General features: G+C 42.2%; 2 protein-coding genes across 2 annotated transcripts in view; both read left to right on the plus strand.

Moving 5' to 3' along the window:
* Positions 1 to 10,789, plus strand: part of neo1a (neogenin 1a) — a 161,717-nt gene extending 150,928 nt beyond the window's left edge. Inside the window, exons 18-28 of the mRNA XM_053418626.1 lie at positions 399 to 537; positions 1,771 to 1,878; positions 1,981 to 2,175; positions 3,332 to 3,400; positions 4,190 to 4,328; positions 4,437 to 4,681; positions 5,197 to 5,289; positions 5,761 to 5,931; positions 6,844 to 7,131; positions 7,762 to 7,898; positions 8,520 to 10,789. Of these exons, the coding sequence (XP_053274601.1) occupies positions 399 to 537; positions 1,771 to 1,878; positions 1,981 to 2,175; positions 3,332 to 3,400; positions 4,190 to 4,328; positions 4,437 to 4,681; positions 5,197 to 5,289; positions 5,761 to 5,931; positions 6,844 to 7,131; positions 7,762 to 7,898; positions 8,520 to 8,606 (1,671 nt within the window). The 3' untranslated portion in view covers positions 8,607 to 10,789. The remainder of the gene's footprint in view (positions 1 to 398; positions 538 to 1,770; positions 1,879 to 1,980; positions 2,176 to 3,331; positions 3,401 to 4,189; positions 4,329 to 4,436; positions 4,682 to 5,196; positions 5,290 to 5,760; positions 5,932 to 6,843; positions 7,132 to 7,761; positions 7,899 to 8,519) is intronic.
* A 1,123-nt stretch (positions 10,790 to 11,912) lies between these two features.
* On the plus strand, positions 11,913 to 18,990 carry LOC128436781 (sorting nexin-1). The gene is made up of 15 exons (XM_053418639.1): positions 11,913 to 12,051; positions 13,424 to 13,571; positions 14,060 to 14,193; positions 14,274 to 14,340; positions 14,476 to 14,519; positions 14,636 to 14,777; positions 14,857 to 14,935; positions 15,076 to 15,151; positions 15,333 to 15,446; positions 15,787 to 15,880; positions 16,021 to 16,226; positions 16,715 to 16,858; positions 17,283 to 17,363; positions 17,625 to 17,696; positions 17,837 to 18,990. Exons 1-15 carry the CDS (start codon positions 11,932 to 11,934, stop codon positions 17,885 to 17,887), a joined length of 1,572 nt encoding a protein of 523 aa, XP_053274614.1. The 5' UTR covers positions 11,913 to 11,931; the 3' UTR covers positions 17,888 to 18,990.
* The last annotated feature ends 101 nt before the right edge of the window (positions 18,991 to 19,091 follow it).

The following is a 19,091-nucleotide window of genomic DNA, read 5'->3' on the forward strand; positions in this document are numbered from 1 at the left end:
AATAATAATCAAATCATTTATACTGATGGTAATGTTTTGCAGACCGTCTTTGTCCCTAAACTAAATTCCTGTTTCCTTTTTCTGCTAAGTACATCTTATTTCACTCTAAACAATAACGTTACCCTATCTGACATTTTCCATCGTGTCAGGTTCTTGTCATAAAATCGAAGATGTCACTTTAGGATTTATTAAAATACACAATTTACAGACTAAAACATAATTCTATCAATAATCAGCCCCAATCCATGAAGTAGTACATTTGTATTATATTATAAATAATAAGAATGAGTTTATTTTGATAGATAACAATATACCTTTGACTCCTCAGCACTTGAATGTCGTCACACAACCTGACTTGTTGTTAATTGTGTGTGTGTTGTGTGTCTGTCTCTCCTCAGATGGCCAACACCACCAGCCTGAACCACATGGTGACGGGTCTGAAGCCCAACACGCTGTACGAGTTCTCCGTCATGGTGACCAAGGGCCGCCGCACCAGCACCTGGAGCATGACCGCGCAGGGCACCACCTTCGAGACCAGTAGGAGACCTCACACGCACAAACAACTACACAATAGCACAGGAAGCGCACACAATCACAAACATTTCATAAGATCTCACATTAAATATAAGTGAAAATTGAAGAAACCTGCAGCAGATTTTGTGATGCAGTAATCCAAAATACACAATGAACTGCAATGAAATAATAATAATAACAACAACCCAGGACCTTTATTTGTTTTAGCCCAGAAGGAACTGCCTGTAATATTGTTTTTGTGTGTCTGTTCATCTTTGTTTCCCTGTTACCATTGTCGCTTTGCACAACATCACAGAGACGTCAGTAAATAATTGCTGAGTCAGCCGAATCAACATCATATAAATGGACTGTTATAATAATCCATAACTCCGTCACAATGGTGATATAAAGTCCTCCACCGGCCGCTCCGTGCTGGTTACTGGTGTGTGATTTGTGCGACGCTCTCTGGACCTAATGGACACTAAAATTTGCAAGCCCGAAAGAATCAGAGCTCATTCTTCATCGTGAGGTTTAATTGCTGAGCTAAGAGATTCACAATGAACCTAAAAAACTCATTTTCTTTTTCGAGCCACTTCTGAATCTGCATTATTGGATTGAGATTTAGTGGACTGGCCCTGGAGGGGAACGTTTGTGCCAACAGCGGTTTTCCGGTCGTCTGTCCTTCTGTCCTGTTCGAGGGGAAGTTATTAAAACTCAGTGGAAACATTCACCTGGACTCATAGTGGACGGATTAGATTTTTATAATGATACGTGTCCATTTAGTGATGAGTCCCTATTCGGCAATAAAGAGCGGTTTTATTACATTCATCAAAAGGTCTGTTGTAGAAATTGTGATGTGATTGGCGGCTGTGGCTCTGAAGGAAAAGCGGGTCGTCCACACGCCAGAACAGAAGGTCGGCGGTTCGAGGTGTCCTTGGACAAGAGACTCAACCCCAGATTGGTTTCTGATAGAAAAAGTGCAGACTATAGTAGTTTGTCTGGAAAAGCCTTTTATAAACACAGTCCATATTATGAGTTTGGATGTAAACTGGAAAAATGAGCAGATCCAGTAAAACCTTTTTGGTTCTTCTGCCCATTTCAAACCTTTTATGAAAACAGCGAGACGATAAATCTCAAAATTTGTTCCTATTTCAAATGAAACCATTTTTTTAAACTGAAACAAAGCGTGTTTCATCTTGACCTTTTTTCTCCGACCTCCTCAACTCAACTGATGTTCTGCCTCGTGCGTTTCCACAGTTCCCAGCTCGTCTCCGAAGGACGTGACCGTGGTGAGCAAAGAGAACAAGCCTCGCACCATCATCGTCAACTGGCAGCCGCCCTCCGAGGCCAACGGGAAGATCACCGGTGAGTCCGAGAACCTGCTGGGTTCACCAAGAACAGTTAGACGTCTGTGAAGATCCCTCTGTCCATCCTATTCTAAACCTTCCGATCCCATCTCTGCTGCAGGCTACATCATCTACTACAGTACGGATGTGAACGCCGAGGTCCACGACTGGGTCATCGAGCCCGTGGTGGGAAACCGCCTCACGCACCAGATCCAGGAGCTGACGCTGGACACCACCTACTACTTCAAGATCCAGGCCCGCAACTCCAAGGGCATGGGCCCCATGTCGGAGGCCGTCAACTTCCGCACGCCAAAGAGTGAGTTCACAGGATCGAGCCCGGGAAGGGAAACTTCAAAGTCAAACGTCCAACAGCTACAGAGACAGATATAGACACAGACAGATATATTATATTATAATAACTGGATTTTTTGGGGGGAGGGGCCAAGACCACAACTTTAAACAAATGCTAATAAAGTTCTCTATCTGGCAACTACATATATCCCATATTAACTTCATTAGATAATAATATGTCGAGGCTGTTTTTTTTTTTTATAGGATTAATAATAATAAAACTTGATGTCTATTGCACTTCTATAAACAAAGGTACAAAGAGCGTTCCAAAGGAAAGGTAAATAAAATGTAACAGAACAAAACAAGTCAAAAAAGTTATAATGATATAAATGTCCTACTTAAACTTCTCCTGAGGAAGTTTCTGTGAGAAAGTTTCTTAAGAGCTGAGTCGGGGATGTTTCCTAAGCTTTGTTGATCGGTTTGGGACAAATTACAAGTTTAGTGATCTTCACTTTGCTGCTGCTGCTGCTGCTGACTCCTTCTTTTGTTTTTATCTGAGTAGTTAATTCAGGCTTCGTCCCTTTTTATTAACACTTTCCCTCATGAGATGTTTAGTAAATACTTTATAAAGCTGTTCTAGTTTTAATTCAGATGCTTTGCTCCTAATCTCAGTTTGGCTGTTTTCGGAAATTCACTCTTGCTGCTTAATATTCTCACTGTTTCTCATTCTTCTGGTTTTGCACCTGTCCTCCTCACACCTCCCCCTCCCCCCGACTCTTGCTCTATCTCTCCCTCGCTGCTCTTTTTCAGCTAACCTGTTATTTGCTTTTTATTGTCTCTCCCTCCCTGCTCTCCTTTGGCCTGTTAAGCTGAGTCCTCTGACAAAATGGCTAATGACCAAGGTAAACTCCCCGTCCACACTTTGTGATCTCTCACCGCTGGCTCTGCTCGTCCAGCGCCTCTCTCTCTCTCTCTCTCTCTCTCTCTCTCTCTCTCTCTCTCTCTCTCTCTCTCTCTCTCGTGTTCCTAAGATTTCCATCTTCTGGGCTGATGAAAACTTGGGCTGCATGACCGGCCAAATCAGTTTGTGTTTAATGGGAATATTTGAACTGGGATGTTTCTCGTGAAGGTTTTGAGGCCATAAAAAAATTAATGTTTTTCCCCCCTCCTCCTTGTATCAGCCTCCAATCTCCCACCGAAGCAGGGACCTTCAGGCAACCAGGACCCACAAGGCCCGGGGACGTCAGTTGGTAAGGTTTTCCTCCACGGCCCTGCTCAGATGTCATGTTGTCAGTTATTAAATCTGCAATTATTACAGATTTTTTAGCTCAATATTTCCGTTTTATGCTGTTGGATGTTGTTAGTAACTGTCCACTGCTTTAAACCGGGTCCTGCACCCACAAAGCTCCGTACCAGACCCAACCCGCTATCCACAGTTATCTCCATGTCAGCCTTCACCATGTTAGGGCCGCCTTGTTCTCTCGTCTCTGTGGCCGAGGTTGTGTTCTTGGAAAAGAGTGTCTCACTGGTCGCAGCTCCTACAGTCGTGTTTTCTCCACGACGACATGTTAATACTTTTTGACAAGCAGCAGAGACACTGAGAACATTTCCACCACTGGCTATTTTTAGTCTTTACTGGATCCTGCTTTAATCCAGTGTGCAGGATTTAGGCTGCTCTATTGGCAGAATTAGAATATAATATTCATGATCGTGTTTTAATTTGTGTTTAATCATCGTGAATTAAGAACCGTTGTGTTTTAATTAGCTTAGAATGAGTCCTTATAAGCTGCAGCATCATATTTCTACAGGAGCCCAGAGCAGACAAATCCAGCACCAGCTCGAAAACCTTTTAGAATTTTTTTTTTATGTTACCTGAAGGCCACCATAGGTTCTCCTACACATCTGGAAAGAAAGTGGTGAAGGGAGGTGTGCATTCAGTGTCTCGCAGTCTGCAGCCTCACCACTAGATGTCGCCATATCCTCCACACAGGCCTCCCTTTAAAGAGGTATTTGTCTAATCTAATCTTTCTCCTCTCGAGGTAAATCAGGGGTTGGAAGCAACAGCGAGAATCACATCCTGGTCATCATCATCATCATCTCGGTGGGAGCCTTCACCATCATAGTGGTGGTGGTCGGCGCCTTCCTGTGCACACGGCGCACCACGTCCCACCAGAAAAAGTAAGACGTCCCTTTTCAATTGTCTTTTTGTCCCCTCTTCCACGTACTCTGTGTCCCCTCTCTCTGTAAACCAGTGTTTCACCGCGGCCTCTGCGTTCTCCTCTGCAGAAAGCGAGCCGCCTCCAAGGCCTCAAACGGCTCCCACAAGTACAAGGGAAACGCCAAAGACCTGAAGCCGCCCGACCTCTGGATCCACCACGAGAGGCTGGAGCTCAAACCCATGGACAAGTCGCCGGACCCCAACCCGGTCATGACCGAGACGCCCATCCCCCGCACCTCGCAGGACATCACGCCGGCTGAAAGCAACCTGGAGAACAACCCCCACCTGCAGCAGAGGCGCAACTCCTACCGCGGTCAGTCATGCCCGGGGGGGGGAGAAGACTTAATATTTGATGCTATGAGAAAGGGATCAAAGTGAAATGTCCCCCCTGCTGCCGGAGCTCAGGTGCATGATAATTCTGAGCAAACCTCTGGAGTGGGGCTGGCAGACAGGAAACTACTTCCTCTAAGATTTCACAAGAATTGACGGAGGAGTTTTAAAGAGTTTTGGATGTTTTTTGTCTCACAAGTCAACACTTGTCTTTCCTGTTGTGTTGTGTTGTGATTATCATGCAAAACATTTCATGCTTTTCATACACGCAGCGCCCATTACTTGTCATGATTGTGGTGCCGCGAGCACAAACTGTCACCGCTGCAACTAAGTGAAGTGGAAGCTCTCAATATAATGAGCTCACGACATAATGTGAGTGACAGAAATGTAATTAAGGATCCTGAGGTCTGTTGACGGATCATTTCACGAAAAACAAGGAATTGAGCAACGTAGAGTAGCCGCTCTTTCTGATTGGCTGGTTTCCATCGCACCTTTTAGGCCACGAGTCAGAGGACAGCATGTCTACACTAGCAGGTCGACGGGGGATGAGGCCTAAAATGATGATGCCTTTTGATGCACAGCCGCCTCAGCGTAAGTGTGTGTGTGTGTGTGTGTGTGTGTGTGTGTGTGTGTGTGTGTGTGTGAGAGAGAGACAGAGAGAGAGAGAATGTGTTTTCTCTGACAAACGTTATGATCAAGGTTAATTTGGAAAGTTAAAAGCACAAAGATATTTTTAACAAAGTGCAATTTTCTAGATATACATCAAATGAACAAGTCCATTTCATGCTTCCCATAAAAAATTTCATTTTTAATGTCTGTTTTTTATTTTTTATTTCTTGCCTCCTCAATTTGGCAATAATATTTAAGTGTGTTTATCGCAGAAAATTGCATGAGTGTGTGTGTGTGTGTGTTTGTGTGTTTGTGCATTCACCAGTGATACTTCATATTCATTCATCATTATTACAGCCGGTTAAACATCTCATCTTGATTATGTGTGTGTGTTTCTGTGTGTTTCTCTGTTTGCGTATGTGTGTGTGTATCCATGTCCACTTCCATCCACAGCTGTGATTAGTGCTCACCCCATCCATTCCCTCGATAACCATCACCACCATTATCACATGGGCAGCCTGGCGTCGCCGACACGGAGCTACCTCTACCACCAGGGTAGCAGCCACTCACGTCCGCACGCCTGCGCCTCCCCCATCTCCCATCTAGACAGGGTGGACTCTGCAGGTGAGACGCTGCCCCCTGCTGGACGGCTGACTAACAGGGCAGTGGCTGGACTGTGGGGGCGTATTCATTCATCGATTTGTCATTAACTCATTCATCCACATTCAGCCGCCACCTTTTTTACTTTGCTTTTCTTATTTTGGTTCTATTAAGTGTAACTAACCCTTCTTCTCTGAGCTCCCTGTCTACTTTAATGATTTGTTCTGCTCTTCTCTGCTTAACATTATAACTATTTTTCCCTTTATAAAAATAAAATAAACAGTCAGACAAGCCAAGGTTAAGTTAAGTATAAAAAGTAGTTAAGTAAACAGAAATGTTCAAATACAAAAATGTACTGGTCGCACCTAAATTAGATTATCTTGTTTATTTATTTTACATCATAAAATAATACATGCATTTATGAGTACTTGTTACACAAAGTATGCAATTTGTACTTAATTTAAATGCGAATTTTATATTCGTCATATTTGACATGTTATAGGGACATTTATTATATTTTAATAACCTAGCCTAACCCTATTGATATATTGAATAATCCTATTCTTGACACACTACAATTTTCTCTATAATGTCTGAGATTAGTGAAAAATGTCCATCAAGAGTTTCCAGAGCCCAAATGTTGAATAGGAATTGTTTATTTGTTCAAACAACAATGCAAAGAAGAAGATATTCAGTTTATTAACGTATGAGACATGGGGCATTTCATAAAGGATTAATGAAATATGTTGACAGTCGCCTGCTGAATGTTTTTTTGAGTAAAGAAACGAGAGAAGCTGCTTCACACACCTCTAAGCTGCTGCTCTAGATCTGTACAGCTGCTCTATGAGGCAGGTGGGAGCCCTGGTGTATGAATGCAAAAACCCACCAGCTCATTGTCTCCCCCCCCCCCCCCCCCCACATGCGTCCCCTCTCCAGAGTCGGTCAGGAACACCCCCAGCTCGGAGCCCCTCCCTCCAGCCGCCGCCTCCTCCCAGACCTCCTGCCCCTCGGAGATCATGGCTGACCTCGAGGGCAGCTACCACGGCTCCTCCACCACCGAGGAGGAGCCCAGCTACTCCAGCAACCTGCCCCCCCACCGCTCGGCCCACCCGCACGCCCACGCCCACCCGCTCAAGAGCTTCGCTGTCCCGGCAATCCCAGCCGGCAGCTACCCGTCGTACGAGTCGTCCGCCCTGCCCAGCACGCCCCTGCTCGCCCAGTCCGGTGAGAGGAAACACACACAGACACACTTACACACACTCACACACACACACAAAACACACACATTTAAACTTGGGTAAGATCTGAAATCAAAAGCGACTATCATAGGCAAAAAACTGATTTGTGCATGAAATCAACAGAGAATCTGTATTTTACATGATCTAATGAATGTGATGAGTTATTATTTGATTATTATTGACTCCGGAAGCAACTGTTAACAAAACAACAGATCCATCTAGTCTGGAGGTTTGAAGCAAATGTTGTAATTGTAAAAAAAAAAATCTTTAATTAAACATACATTTTTATAGTCCGTGTTAGAATCCAGCTCTGTTATCTGTGAATGAAAAACTATTGAAATACAACTTTTATCGTGAGTTATTGATTGAATTCAATAAATTTACGAACATTTTGAAAAACAGCCTTTAAGAAATCCACACCAAAGTTTATTGGGTCCCCCCCCCATTCCACATCCTTCCACCAGGTTTCATGGGCTGTCCAATAGTTTTTGTGTTATCCTGCTAACTACTAAAAAAAAAAACATTGTGATACTGACTATGTCCCTTTTGGAGAATTCATTTGATGATGCAGGTATTTGTTGCGTTCACTGACTGTTGTATATTTGGGTTTTCACAGGGCCGCCCACTCACCCCCACGTTGTGAAAACAGCCTCCATTGGAACACTAGGAAGGACACGAGCACCGGTGGTGGTCATCGTGCCCAATGCCCCCGACGTCCCAGAGACCAGCAAGATGTTGGAAGATGTAGACAGCGTGAGTACAGCGCCCCACGCTGGCTGTTTGTAGCAATGCAGTCTGTTTTCTATGGGCCCCGAGTGGTGAATATTTGTGATTTTGTTTATTTAACAGAAATATTTCAATCACACATTCCTTCAAAATCCATGTCAGTCTTTTGGGGGCACTGCACTGTACGGTTACTTCTCAACTGCACATTGGTTTTAACCACATTTTCTATTTGTTCTTTCTCTCTTTTTATTCTTTCCAACTTCAATCTCATCATTTTCTTTTATTCTACCGGCTGCATTTGATCATTTATTTTAAATCCAAATAACTGATTTCAACAAAAACCCTTAACTGGAATGATTTTCATTTTTTCTTTTACCATTTTCTCTTGGGTGCTGGATGTATTTGCTTTTGTTTGCTGCCTCTTCTTGTTGTTCCATCATTTTACGACGCTTCAGTCCCATTGATCCACCCCCCAGCTCGCCTCACCCCACCCATTCCCCTGCCCTCTGCGAAAGATCCCTGACTGACCCTCTCCTCCTCTCGTTTCCTCTCCTCTCTTCTCCCCCCTCTCCCCGCCTCCAGGTGCTTGCCTCCCTCCCCCCCTGCCCCTCTCCCGCCCCTCGCAGTAACCCTGTTCCTCTCCCTCAGAACTACGAGCCCGACGAGCTGACCGAGGAGATGGCCCACCTCGAGGGCCTGATGAAGGACCTGAACGCCATCACCACAGCGCCATGAGCACGCACACACACACGCAGAAACACAGCTCTCTCCGTCATCGACACACACACACACATACATACAGAAAGACACACACACACACTCACACTCCTAGGTCAAACAAACGCAATCGAACACAAACCTTTTGAGCCAGAGGCTGGTGGACACAAAATGGCTTCTTGTGCCCGAGAGAACTCTCACATCCCCCTGCAGAGAAGAAGAAAAACTCCAGACTGAAACTCAGAAGCAGTTTTTGGCTCACGTTGCTCGGTCTCAGGAGATTGCCATGAGAGGGAGAAAAAAAAAAAGTGAGACGCTTCAACTTTTTATGAAGAACCATTCTCAGAGACAATGAACACTAAAAACATTGGTCGCTCTCAACCGGAAGATTGTGAATTTTTTCCTCAGCGAAGACGCGTACGGTAGGTTTTTCTCTCTGCGGCGGACGAGACGACGGTTGATTCAGTGTCAAAGTGAAATGGAGAAAGTCCCCAAAAATATGCTGGTTTCGATGTCGGTGCTCATGCGGGCGCAGTCTACACACAGTGTTTGTTTGATCCGTGTTTTCTTTGTGCATTTTGTATAACTATTGGGCCGTTTCAGTGACGTGAACATTGGATATCAGCCTCCTTTCTACAAGCCAACATTACTCATAAACCTTTTCCTGTTTTTACCCCTCGTGTCATATATTGTGCCATGACTTTCTATTATTATTTTCTATGTTATTATATTATTTTTTTTACACACATATCCTTATAAACATGTACATATGTTGTTTTTTGTTGTTTTTTTAAACTGCCTCATCCTTTTTTTTGATGTTTCCCATTGTTCCATCATCATTATTATTATTATTTGGAATGAAAGTGGGATTATAAATGAGTCCTGAAGCTCAGGCATCATATCATCAAGGAGCGAGAAGCCTGATGTGTTTCAACAGTAAGTTCTCCTCCGGCATTGTGTTGCCCCCCCTCGCCCTTTGTACATTACAATGTATTTTTTGTTCCAGTCTTTTGTTTGTTGTGGGAGCTCCGTTTTAAAAGCCTTACCAACGTGTTTGTGTGTCGGACGGTCGGGACGACTTTTACAAGTCGAAGGGACTTGACATTATCTCCTCACAGGTCTGAGGTACCTAGGACTCAGGGCACTGACCCCACCACCCCTCACCCCACCCCTCCTAAAAAACACATGAATGAAAAACATCCCATGGCACCTGCTTGATCAGTCAATCACCTGCATCAGACCAGTTAACTTTTATACGAAGTGTTCGATCAGACGTGTGTGTGTGTGTGTCATTTCCAAAAGCCAATATTTGGTTTCAGAGATCCGAGCTGCTGAACCCAGTGTGTTTGTTGGTTTTCTCCCCTGCTGGCCATCATCCGACGCCACACCCTGGTTCTCTCACAAACCTTACACGATGCAAAGATGTTGATGCCTTTTGAATGGGACTCCCAGAATGTTTTTTTTTTTTACATGGTAGTTTTTGTATGAAGAGAAAAAAAAGAAGCTTGTTCTACACACAAATCCAATGTAAAAAGGAAAAAAAAGGTTCATCTAGGAAACTAGTTTTTCATTACCCTCTTACCCAAAGAAATTTGTCATTTGCAATCATAGTAATTTGCTCTACTTTTTGTGAATATCATGTTTCTCATAAATGTGCATCATCATGAATGTCAATATAACTGTAAGAGATTTTAACTATGGATACAAACAAGGAACAAGTTTTTTTTGGTGGAAAAAAAAAAGAAGATTGAAAACAAAGAGGGGAGGAAAAAGGACCGGACTCCATTTGGGAAATAATCTATTGAGTTGTAAACAGTTGAACCTGTATTGCACTTTTTCACAATTTTTGAAAAGTACATTTCTTACATATCTTGTGTTTTAAATATCAGAAGCTGTTTGTGTAACGTAGTGTCCTAGGTAAGCAGCAGGCAGCTGGTCTTGTTTTTTATGTTTATTATTTTTTTCTGCTTCAGAGATGATATGAATTTGAGCAGCCGGGTTGTTTACTTTGTGGCTCATGAGGAATTCTGTTGTTGCTTGTTCATGTACAGAGCTTTCTTTGCTTTCTGTAGAAAAAAAGATCTGTGGCTTTTTAAAAAATGTTGGAAAAAAAAAAAGGTTTGGAAAAAAAGATGTTTTTTTATTGGTGCTCCTATACATTGTGTATACAAACTATTATGAATACTAACAAAGTAAATGATTCTGCTCGTCTTCTTTTCACCGGACATCAGGTCACTGAACAGATTTGGCTGTGATACACAATCTGACAGTCTCAGTTACACTCCTTTATATCAATCAATGAGATTTCATTTGTAGATTTGTTATAAAGCCCTTTTATACTCTTAATGACCCAAAATACTTAACAGCACGGTTCTGACATTCATACTTTCATCCATCTATGTGCGTTATTTTTCTCCCATCACACGTCGATCCCACAGCTGCAGCGGCAACATGAGCTTCTTGCCTGAGGACATGGAACGGATCGAACTCTCGACCTTCTGGTGAGAGGACGACCGGCTGGGCCACAGCTGTGGGGCTGTATAGCCCATATACAGTTACAGTTTGGTTCATGTGGTTTAACAATGTCCACAAGGTGATGCATCCTCCATCGTTGACCCTCAACTAGACGGGAAAAAGACCTTTGCACAAAATGCCGAAAAAAGAAGAGAGTCAGAAGTGAGGGATTCTTCTCCCAGCACAAGTACAATAAATATATGAATCAGTTTATTGCCAATTACTTTTAAACCTACAAGGAATTTACTGTGGCGTGTTTGTGAATAAAAAAGGATCAATATGAAAATATTTAGGACTGTGGTATATGTTGTAAACATTAGAAAGGGATGCGCAATATAAAATATAACTATTGATCCATACACCAGGGGAATACTGTTGTTACAGCAGCAGGCAGATCAGAATGAGGTATACAAAATGTTAAGTATGTGCATTATATAGGCTTTTCACTGTCGTGGCTTGTATAGAAACGTTATTAAGTAAAGTGCAGTGGCAAAGGATGATTGCACTAGCTCTTATAACAATCGTTTAAGGACATTGTGATGTGCAGAGGACACAAATGTGCCAAATGTTCCTTTAGAAATAATGCAAATAGTATGAGTAGAATAACGTGAGGGGAAACACTGCAGTATTTCATATATGGACGATAAATATCTACAATTTGAAGTAGATTCTGTGCAGAGCAATTTGTTGCAGATCTAAATATCCATGTACTGTATCTGAGGGTCTGGCATGCAGTACCACTCAACCACCAGCAGGAGTCGCTGCAGCCGCCCGCCACCTCCAGTTTACCACTTCCGCCTACGTCAGCGCCTCCACAACAACAGGCAGTATGGCGGCCAGCTCAGACCGGAGTCCTCCTCCTCTCCCCGCAGCCGAGGAGCCAGAAGCCGGGGCCAGCGACATGGCGGACGGGGACAGCGACGAAGGAGAGGACATCTTCGTCAGTAAGGTAGGTCAACGGCTCGGCCATGTTGGTCCCAGCCCGGGGGTTGGAGGTGATGGTGGAACCCGGGAGTCCGAGCCCGGGAGTCCGCCTCTTTATCTGATGCGACCCGCAGCCGCCGAGGCACCAACACCCGCTGACAGGAGGAGAAACGTGCGGTTTCATGTCAGAGCAGCGGGAGATTCAGAGGATTTAACCTGAATTAGTGTCCGTGAGCAGTTCGAGGTTGAGGCGGGACTCGTAACGGTGGAGTTGGAGCTTTGCTGGTGGCTTCCTGGGCCTGTGTTGATTCAATTAGATGTTGTTGGACTCAGCTGCAGCTGTCATGACCCCGTGTTTACATCACCCAGTGTGTATAAGTACTCTATTACAAGTACAAGACCTGGAAACAAAACACCACTTAAGTACACACAGAACAGATTAGAATAGAAAAGCACTTATTGTCATTGTAAAAGGGAAAGCAGTACATACAGTACATGTGTATTCACATGCATCAACAGCAATATCATTAAGTCTGCAGGTTAATGTCCCCTGGTATTTATGCATCGTTATATAGGACATTATGAATTGTTTTAGTGTATTGTTACTGTTGTGTCTGCTGGTGTGGGAACTGGTTTTAACCTCTTTGTATACAGCTATCTACCAAGTATAGTGAGGTGGTCCCTAACCTCAGAGTCGGGCCCCTAAAGGGTCACAAGATACATCTGTAGAGTATTATAATTTCTATAACACAAATCTGTATCTACTGTTTAGATTTCTGTCACGCACTTTGTGAAAAATTCATTTAAATGCTTATATAAAAGCAACCATGTGAGAGGTTTAGAGGGATGATAGTCATCTGGAACATGGAGAGGAGAAAGTTAGGAGTAACTTTAACAATGTGTTGTATTCTATAAACTGACTTTTATTTAAGTAAATTCTTCATAGTAGCTGAAGCTGTGAGATAAAATGTACAATACTTACCCTAGAAAAATAGTAATGTAAAGAAAATGTTAAATTGTTCTCGAGAACAGTACTTGATTAAATTTTCTCATAGGGCTGGGCAATAAAACAAAAATTGTATTATAAGAAAACTCCAATATGTATCGATATAATGCTTATTCATTGTGTAAGCACCAAAAGCACCTGTCTTAAACCCTAAAATAAATAACAATACTATGTCATAAACCCTGTTTATTATAGATATCAACATTTTGCCTTGGTGTCATTTTTGTCCATATGACCCATCCGACGTGTTAAGTTACTTTCCACCACTGTGTGTGTCTCTTAAAGGTTGTGACTGTCAGCAGACAGGATGACCTAAGTGCTCATCTAAAGTCAGCACCTCTCTGTGGTGTTTCTGTGGCTCATTCCAAACTCGTGTCCTTCCTGTGTGCAGAGTAACCCTGTGGCTGTGAGTCGAGGAGTTTCTCAGCCAGACCGTGTCGGTGAAGAGCCTCCGGATCTGTTCAGTGAAGAGCAGGCCAGCGACACCAATACCCAAGCCAACGGAGTTCACTCTGATGATGACAACGACCTGTTTGCTGGTTAGGAAACCATTTATACATACAGCAATACATTCAATTTCCAAACTCTAGTGTTTACAGGCTCTTAAAAGAATTCAAAGTATTGTGTAATGGTTTATTTTGAGCCTTGGTCATGCTCAGGCTGTTTAAATTAAAATCTTAATGGGGCATTCCAGAGATTTACACACACATGATTCCTATTTAGTTTAACAGTCAGAACCCGGGGGAAGTTTGATTCACACAAGTGTCTGCTATGTGTATCTGCAAATAACCTACAGCCATGGAAAGACCTGACCCCAAGTTATATTTATATATATATATATCGGTTTCCCACAGTGAATAATTCAGTAACCAGAACACTTTTCTGGATGAAGTAGATGTGGTTCTTCAGTATGACATAGTGTGTAGTATGTTTGATCCTGACTGTCGTACGCTCCACTCATCTGTTTTTCCTCTTCTTTTTGTATAAAGGGAAACATACATGAATCTAAAAGCGTTTCTTTCTCCAGATGCACAAGTGGAGCTGAGCACAGACAAGTCCGGTAGCTCTGGAAGGAAGGAACTCCCCACTTCCTCTGGCCCTTGTCCTGCCTCCTCGGCCGCTCAGAGCCCTGCCCCCATGCAGACCACCTCCTTGGAGCAGGTACAGGCCAGAGGAGCAGTTCAGTTTGAGTTGTATCTACAGAGGTTGAAATGTATCACCAATCTTCTCTTTAATCGCAGCTCGAGGACGAAGAAGAGAAGGATAGTTTTGATTTGGATGTTGCCGTCACCAACCCTGAGAAAGTTGGTAAGTCCCTTGTTTTTCTGCTGTCTCAAAATTGTGATACAACTATCTGAACTTTGACTTTGTTCAGATATTATTTGGAAAGTCCCACAAAAATTGTATTAATCATCATTGTCAATGTCTTTTGTTGGGCTCTAGGGGATGGCATGAATGCGTATGTGGCCTACAAAGTGTCCACCAGGGTGCGTAGTCAACCTTGTGTTTACTTTGTGTTATTTTGAATCACTAACATATTTAAATGTTCACTTATGTTTCTATGCATTATTTAATCTGGATACTCTTTGCCCTCTTTCAACAGACTTCCTTGCCCATGTTCAGCAGTAAAACCTTCTCTGTGAGGCGGAGATTTAGTGACTTCCTGGGTCTTTATGAGAAGCTGTCAGTCAAGCAGTCGCACCATGGTTGCATCATTCCACCACCACCCGAGAAAAATGTAGTAGGTGTGTGTCACGTTTCTTTACCTCTTCGGTTACTGTCTATATGTTTTGCACTTTGCGTGACGGTCATTTCTACCAACAGGAATGACCAAGATGAAGGTGGGAATGGATGATCCGTCATCAGTCGAGTTTGTGGAGAGAAGAAGAGCAGCTCTGGAGAGGTGAAGATCTGATCCTTCACTCCGTCCTTTATTAAAGTTCATCCAGACCTGTTGTTTTTATGTGAATATTGTGTTAGCTCACTTTTAGGGCACTAAAACTTTTGATTAACTTCACATTACCGCCACTATGATTCTTTCAGATATCTTCAGAGAATCGTCTGTCACCCATCGTTAATACAAGACCCTGATGTCCGTGCATTCTTGGAGAGAGAAGATGTGCGTATTTTAATTATATAAAAATATGTCCTACTAGTAAGATGTTGGAGAATGACTACATCTCCAATTGACAAAATCTTCAACATCATAAAAAAACATAAATTTCTGTATTTTAAGTTGTTGATTCTTGAGAATGACATATTGCCAAAGTCTCTCAGGTGCTATATGTGTGTGTTGTCAGCTTCCCAGGGCCGTGAACACCCAGGCGCTGAGCGGAGCTGGCTTCCTTAAAATGATCAGCAAGGCATCGGATGCTGTCAACAAGATGACCATCAAGATGAATGAGTCCGACACTGTAAGGGATGAAGTGTTTTACAGTTTGTGTTGTTTATCAAAGTACAATTCATAACGGAAGTTGTTAGTTACCTTCATATCATTACTGAATGATATAATTGTTTCTGTTTAGAGGAATATTGAGTGACCAGAGGCAAATAAGAAAAGACTGTCATTGTCTGAATTTGAATCATACTAATTTTGGAAAGATGTTGGCATGATTATTCAATTTCAATCACAGTACATGGTGGTATTGTAACAGCCATACTTGAAATATAGGACGATTAAAACAGGCCTGCTTTTGTAGACATGATGAAGTTGTTTTCTTTCTTTTATATTGTCGTCTTTGTGTTGTGTCTCAGTGGTTTGAGGACAAGTTCCAGGAGGTGGAGAATGAGGAGCAGCAGTTGAGGAAGCTTCATGCCGTGGTCGACTCACTGGTCAATCACAGGAAGGGTGAGCTGCCTCTGCCCTTCTTGACTCATATTTGTCCCTTTTTTTTTTTAAATTTTTTTCTTCTTATAAAATGCTGCTGATGTATTTTAGGGTGAAACAAAGACACTGAACACATTTTCTGTTTCCTCCCTCAACACCAGAGCTTTGTGGGAACACTGCAGTATTCGCCAAAAGTATGGCCATGCTGGGGAACTCTGAGGACAACACAGCCCTGTCCCGGGCCCTGTCCCAGCTGGCAGAGGTGGAGGACAAGATGGAGCAGCTGCATCAGGAGCAGGCAGCCAGTGACTTCTTCATCTTTGCAGAGCTGCTGGCCGACTACATCCGCCTGCTGGGTACTGTGCGGGTAAGCTGACAGCTGCTGAACGGTAGATAGACAAAAACAAAAAGCAAAGATAATATCAATATTCTTTAGAGGCAGCAAGGGCTGGCAATTAAAATTGGAATACTTCCAAATACCAGCAGGATTACAAAAAATATTTGATGTTTCATACCACCATAATCTAATGAACCCAAATCATAGCATTGCTATTTATGTAGGAAATTTCCAAATGTAGAAAAAGGATCAGGATAACCTGAAAGAAGGATCTGCACTTTAATAAGGGAAAATAATGTGAAACAGGGGAAATAGCTTTAAGTGGCAGTGATGCCAGCTTTCATTGTTTTAACTCAAGCTGAAGCTCAGTTCTGCAATTTTGCAACATGCTATTTATCAATATGCTATTAGTTTAGAGTTTTCATTGCAAGCATGCTGCCTTTTTTAAAACTGGTTATTTGTTGTTGAGTTACTACCTAGGAGAAACACCTACAATATAAATGTTTGTATGTCCTCAGGCCTGTTTTGACCAGCGAATGCGGGCGTGGCAAAGATGGCAGGAGGCTCAGAGCACGCTTCAGAAGAAGAGGGAGTCCGAGGCCAAGCTGCTGTGGGCCAACAAGCCTGACAAGCTGCAGCAGGCCAAAGAAGAGATCACTGAGGTAACAAACATACTGACCAGGCTGCTGCCTCAGCTGGACTCACCCAAGTCTCAAAGGTCCTTTCATTGACATTGTTTTAAATGTCAAATACAGCAGAGCAGATAACCCTACAAGTTTGCCTGTAAAGTAACAGGGAGTAAAAGAAGTGTAAAGTCACGCGAGGGGAGTATTAGACTCTTTTATGACCATCCAGCTGATAATTAACTGGCCACTCCACACAAGTGGAGCCTGTTCCAGCGTCTACATACCTGTTGTATTTTGACTAGTACCATAAGAGTCTTTTTTATACTGAGATTGTTTCCTTGTTCTTTATGTTCTCAGATCAGATGCATTCCTGTGTTTTTAGATAAGGACGTCAGGCTGTGTAACGTGTGTCTATAACGCTTCTTAATAAGCAGCTGGTGTGTTTTCCTCATGTCTCCAGTGGGAGTCGAGGGTCACTCAGTTCGAGAGAGACTTTGACAGGATTGGCATGACGGTACGCAAGGAGGTTCTCAGGTTTGAGGTATGTTAGGTTTACTATCTCAATTACACCGTCTACTGTCACGGCTAAAGTCTGTGTTCTGTACAGTTAAATGTCTTCATGTAATAAACCTGAATATACTGTATATTATAATTACCGCCATAAGGGCATAGGCCAAAACGGGTTGGTTTAAAAAGATAAAGTTATTCGTACTATTTGAGTTGTGGTCTGTTTTCACGAGTAATTCCTACAGCTGGGTTTTTCTTGGTAGATTGAGATGTAACAAAACTTTTGTCCTTTCAGAAAGAAAAAGCAAAGGATTTCAAGAGCCAGATAGTCCGATATCTGGAGGCCATGCTGCATTCTCAACATCGGGTAATAATTCATTTATATATCTCAAGATTTATATACAACATGTATATAATTTACTCACATAGATATTAGATATTTGTTATTGAAGTCTTACTATCACAACATCTTTTTAACACGCTTTTTATTCTTGTCTTCTGTTCCAGCTTATTAAGTTCTGGGAGGCGTTCCTGCCTGAGGCAAAGGCGATCGCTTAATGAAGAGAAACTTTTTAAAGACCTTAAAATGCCTTTTTTACACTTTACCTCTTGACCAGAAAGTGAGAGGACATTTTTGAAACATACGAGATACTTCCATCCATTTTTTTTTCTTTTTCTGTTTAGTTGATATATTAAGCTGCTGCATTTACATTAAGATTGTCTTTTCTTTGTCTATGTTCTTGACTTAAAGATGGTATATGGCAGGAAGGTTAACCTGACTGTAGTATATGTAAAAAAAAAACATGCTTGAACCTTGAGGTAACATGCTTTAACTCTGAGGTACTGCCTAGATTAACATTGTCTATAGTTTACATTAGAAGGTAGACGTATGCAAATCATTCCAATCTCTAACAGCGTACGTTGATGGACGCACGTCGGATTTTTCAAAGCACTAAAATGAATTGTACAGTTGGAGAAGCTGTTTGTTTTTCTTTTGTTTTTCTAATGAAATACCACTATTGATGACTGAGGTCATTTAGCAGGAGTATTAGCACATTGTTACAGAGTATCACACATATTGGATCATAGAAATCACATTCAAACTCCGATGTGATGAGGTTACAGGCTTGTCCAAGTTGTTCTGTAACGATAAAGTCAATGTAAGGTTACAGTGAGAGCAAGTTAAGAGAATGCAATCACACTTTCTATGATGATGTGTTTAATAGAATCGTGTTTATTATATTAATCTGTTTCTTTCACAACAGTTTAAAGTAATTCAATTATTTGGTGTTGGAGGTTGAGACCCAGAGGAAATCATTTGGAACCACTGCAGAGATTGTTTACTGCCCGTGTGAATGACTCTCGACATGTATGTACCCATGTACACTACTTGAATCAAATCATACAAACTCTGTCAGAAGTCGTTTGTAACCATACTTTTTTTGATAAATTTGTGTAACCATGACAGAAAGGCACTGACATTCAAGTGATTTACAGGCCCTTATTTTCTTATTCAGCATTTTTAAGTGTAGTTTTTCTGTCATGTCATATTTCTGTAAGAATGTGCTTTATTTTTGTAACCACTTTGCATTAGCACATACTTTTTCCTGGAAACACTAAACAGGTATGTGTACAAAATAAATACGATTGGATAAGCTCTGGCTTTTGTTTTTGTGTGTTTGTGTTTTGATTTCCCAATTTCACTTCAGTCACATGGAGGAATGATGAAACAACAATCTTTTGCAATCACTATAGTTGTATT

This window comes from Pleuronectes platessa, chromosome 1 (genome assembly GCF_947347685.1).
Source record: "Pleuronectes platessa chromosome 1, fPlePla1.1, whole genome shotgun sequence".
In the NCBI taxonomy this organism is placed as follows: domain Eukaryota; kingdom Metazoa; phylum Chordata; class Actinopteri; order Pleuronectiformes; family Pleuronectidae; genus Pleuronectes; species Pleuronectes platessa.

Coding starts and splice junctions, on each gene's coding strand:
- LOC128436781 (XM_053418639.1), top strand. CDS start 11,932: ATGGCGGCCAGCTCAGACCGGAGTCCTCCTCCTCTCCCCGCAGCCGAG. Junction 14,194..14,273: donor AGACCACCTCCTTGGAGCAG/GTACAGGCCAGA, acceptor CTTTAATCGCAG/CTCGAGGACGAAGAAGAGAA. Junction 15,881..16,020: donor ACTGGTCAATCACAGGAAGG/GTGAGCTGCCTC, acceptor CCTCAACACCAG/AGCTTTGTGGGAACACTGCA.